This window comes from Nanorana parkeri, unplaced genomic scaffold (assembly GCF_000935625.1).
Source record: "Nanorana parkeri isolate BGI_ZX_2015 unplaced genomic scaffold, ASM93562v1 scaffold1681, whole genome shotgun sequence".
NCBI classification, from domain to species: domain Eukaryota; kingdom Metazoa; phylum Chordata; class Amphibia; order Anura; family Dicroglossidae; genus Nanorana; species Nanorana parkeri.
In genome coordinates, this window is record NW_017307949.1 from 66802 (window position 1) to 68253 (window position 1452).

The 1452-nt window shown below is 49.5% G+C and overlaps 1 protein-coding gene across 1 annotated transcript in view; it reads right to left on the bottom strand.

Annotated features, from left to right (window-relative positions):
- Positions 1-357: 357 nt before the first annotated feature.
- The window catches only part of MRPL22 (mitochondrial ribosomal protein L22), a 26450-nt gene continuing 25355 nt past the window's right edge, over positions 358-1452 (bottom strand). The window contains exon 7 of the mRNA XM_018571115.1: positions 358-624. Within this exon, the coding sequence (XP_018426617.1) occupies positions 413-624 (212 nt within the window). The 3' untranslated portion in view covers positions 358-412. The remainder of the gene's footprint in view (positions 625-1452) is intronic.

Consider the following 1452-nt stretch of genomic DNA (forward strand, 5'->3'; position numbering starts at 1 on the left):
TTGGCAACTGGTCTTAAAGATCACTGCATTGTGGGAGGACAGGGAAAGCGAAAGGACGATGCCAACCTCACTGAAGCAGGAATAGCATTGTCACACTTTCCCTTCCCTCCTTCAGAGGTTCATGCTAAGGACCTGGGAATGCCTAGGCTCTGTTCTTGTAGACTCATATAAAGGGTCATTTAAAATGATGGTGTGTGAAGGAAAACAATAAACATCAAAGTACGTTGTGTTCATGACCTTTGTCGTCTCTTTCACTAATCTTTATATACTATACACAACACCGACATTCAGAAAACAGAAACTCTTTAATAAACTTAAAGGAATACACCTCAGTTGTAGACAGGATTTTATGAAAACTCAAGTGCAAGTTAATAATGTGCTGACACTGCAGCTCCAGAAAAAGTCTATAGTGTCACAGGGAATTGGTGATGGTGCGGTTTCTCAGCTGTTGAACATAGTCCTTCGCCTGATCGAAGCCTGTGATTGGTTGTTCTTTAGGAGGTGGGGGACCCTCCACCAACTTGACAAAATAATGGCAGTACACTTTGTCCATTATGCCGAATCTGCCTCGCCCATGGTAACGAATCCTCTTTAGATACGTTCCTTTACCAGATAGCGACTCAGCTGAAAAGAAGAAAGACTTGTTATTAGCAGCACTTCTTAGGGGACATGCACACGGGCATACTCTGCATTCATATGCATCATTTTTACGGGTCTGAATGCAGCAGGATTGTATTTTGTGAGCCCATTCATACAGCTGCACCCATTCACATAGTGCTTTCAGGGATTCTTGTGGAAAGAACCTACAGATTACTGCTGCAGGAAACCCAGGTGTCCTGGTTAGATGTGGCCACTATACCCATTGAAGTAAATGACAGGGTGACAGCACTCACACCTGTCAGAGGCAGTCCACATGCAATTGTACATGGTACAACCAGGGGCGGATCCAGAGTCCATTCTCAAGCCCCTCCCCCATCTGGCTCTTCCACTGCTACTGTGCCACCCCTTTCCTCTCTCACTGCCTATGTGTCCACTGCCCCCCAGCTCTCCCCCTCTTCCGCGGGGTACAACGCGCTCACCTTACCTCTCCTTCTGGGATATTTCTGCCGCTGCCAGCCTTGGGTGGTCTGTACTCTCACAAATTAGGCCTTCTGCAAAGCCCCTGCGTGGGCCCCCGAGACAGCTGCCTAATTTGCCTGACTACAGTGCAGCCTCTGCTTTGGGTCCCGATTGTTCAGGGCGGCTGGCCGGGCCCAGCAGAGGGGCGGAGGGAGAGAGCGTTAATAATAAACGCAGAGTGCAGAGGTCAGTAATGTAACGCAGGCTGCGGAGGTCAGTAATGTGATGGTGGTGGTGGGAGGGGCAAGCATCAATGTCTGTGAAGCTTCTCCTTGTCACTTGCAATGGCAGAGCTTCTCAGGAGAAGGGGGGGGGGGGGGGGGGAGGCGGGCC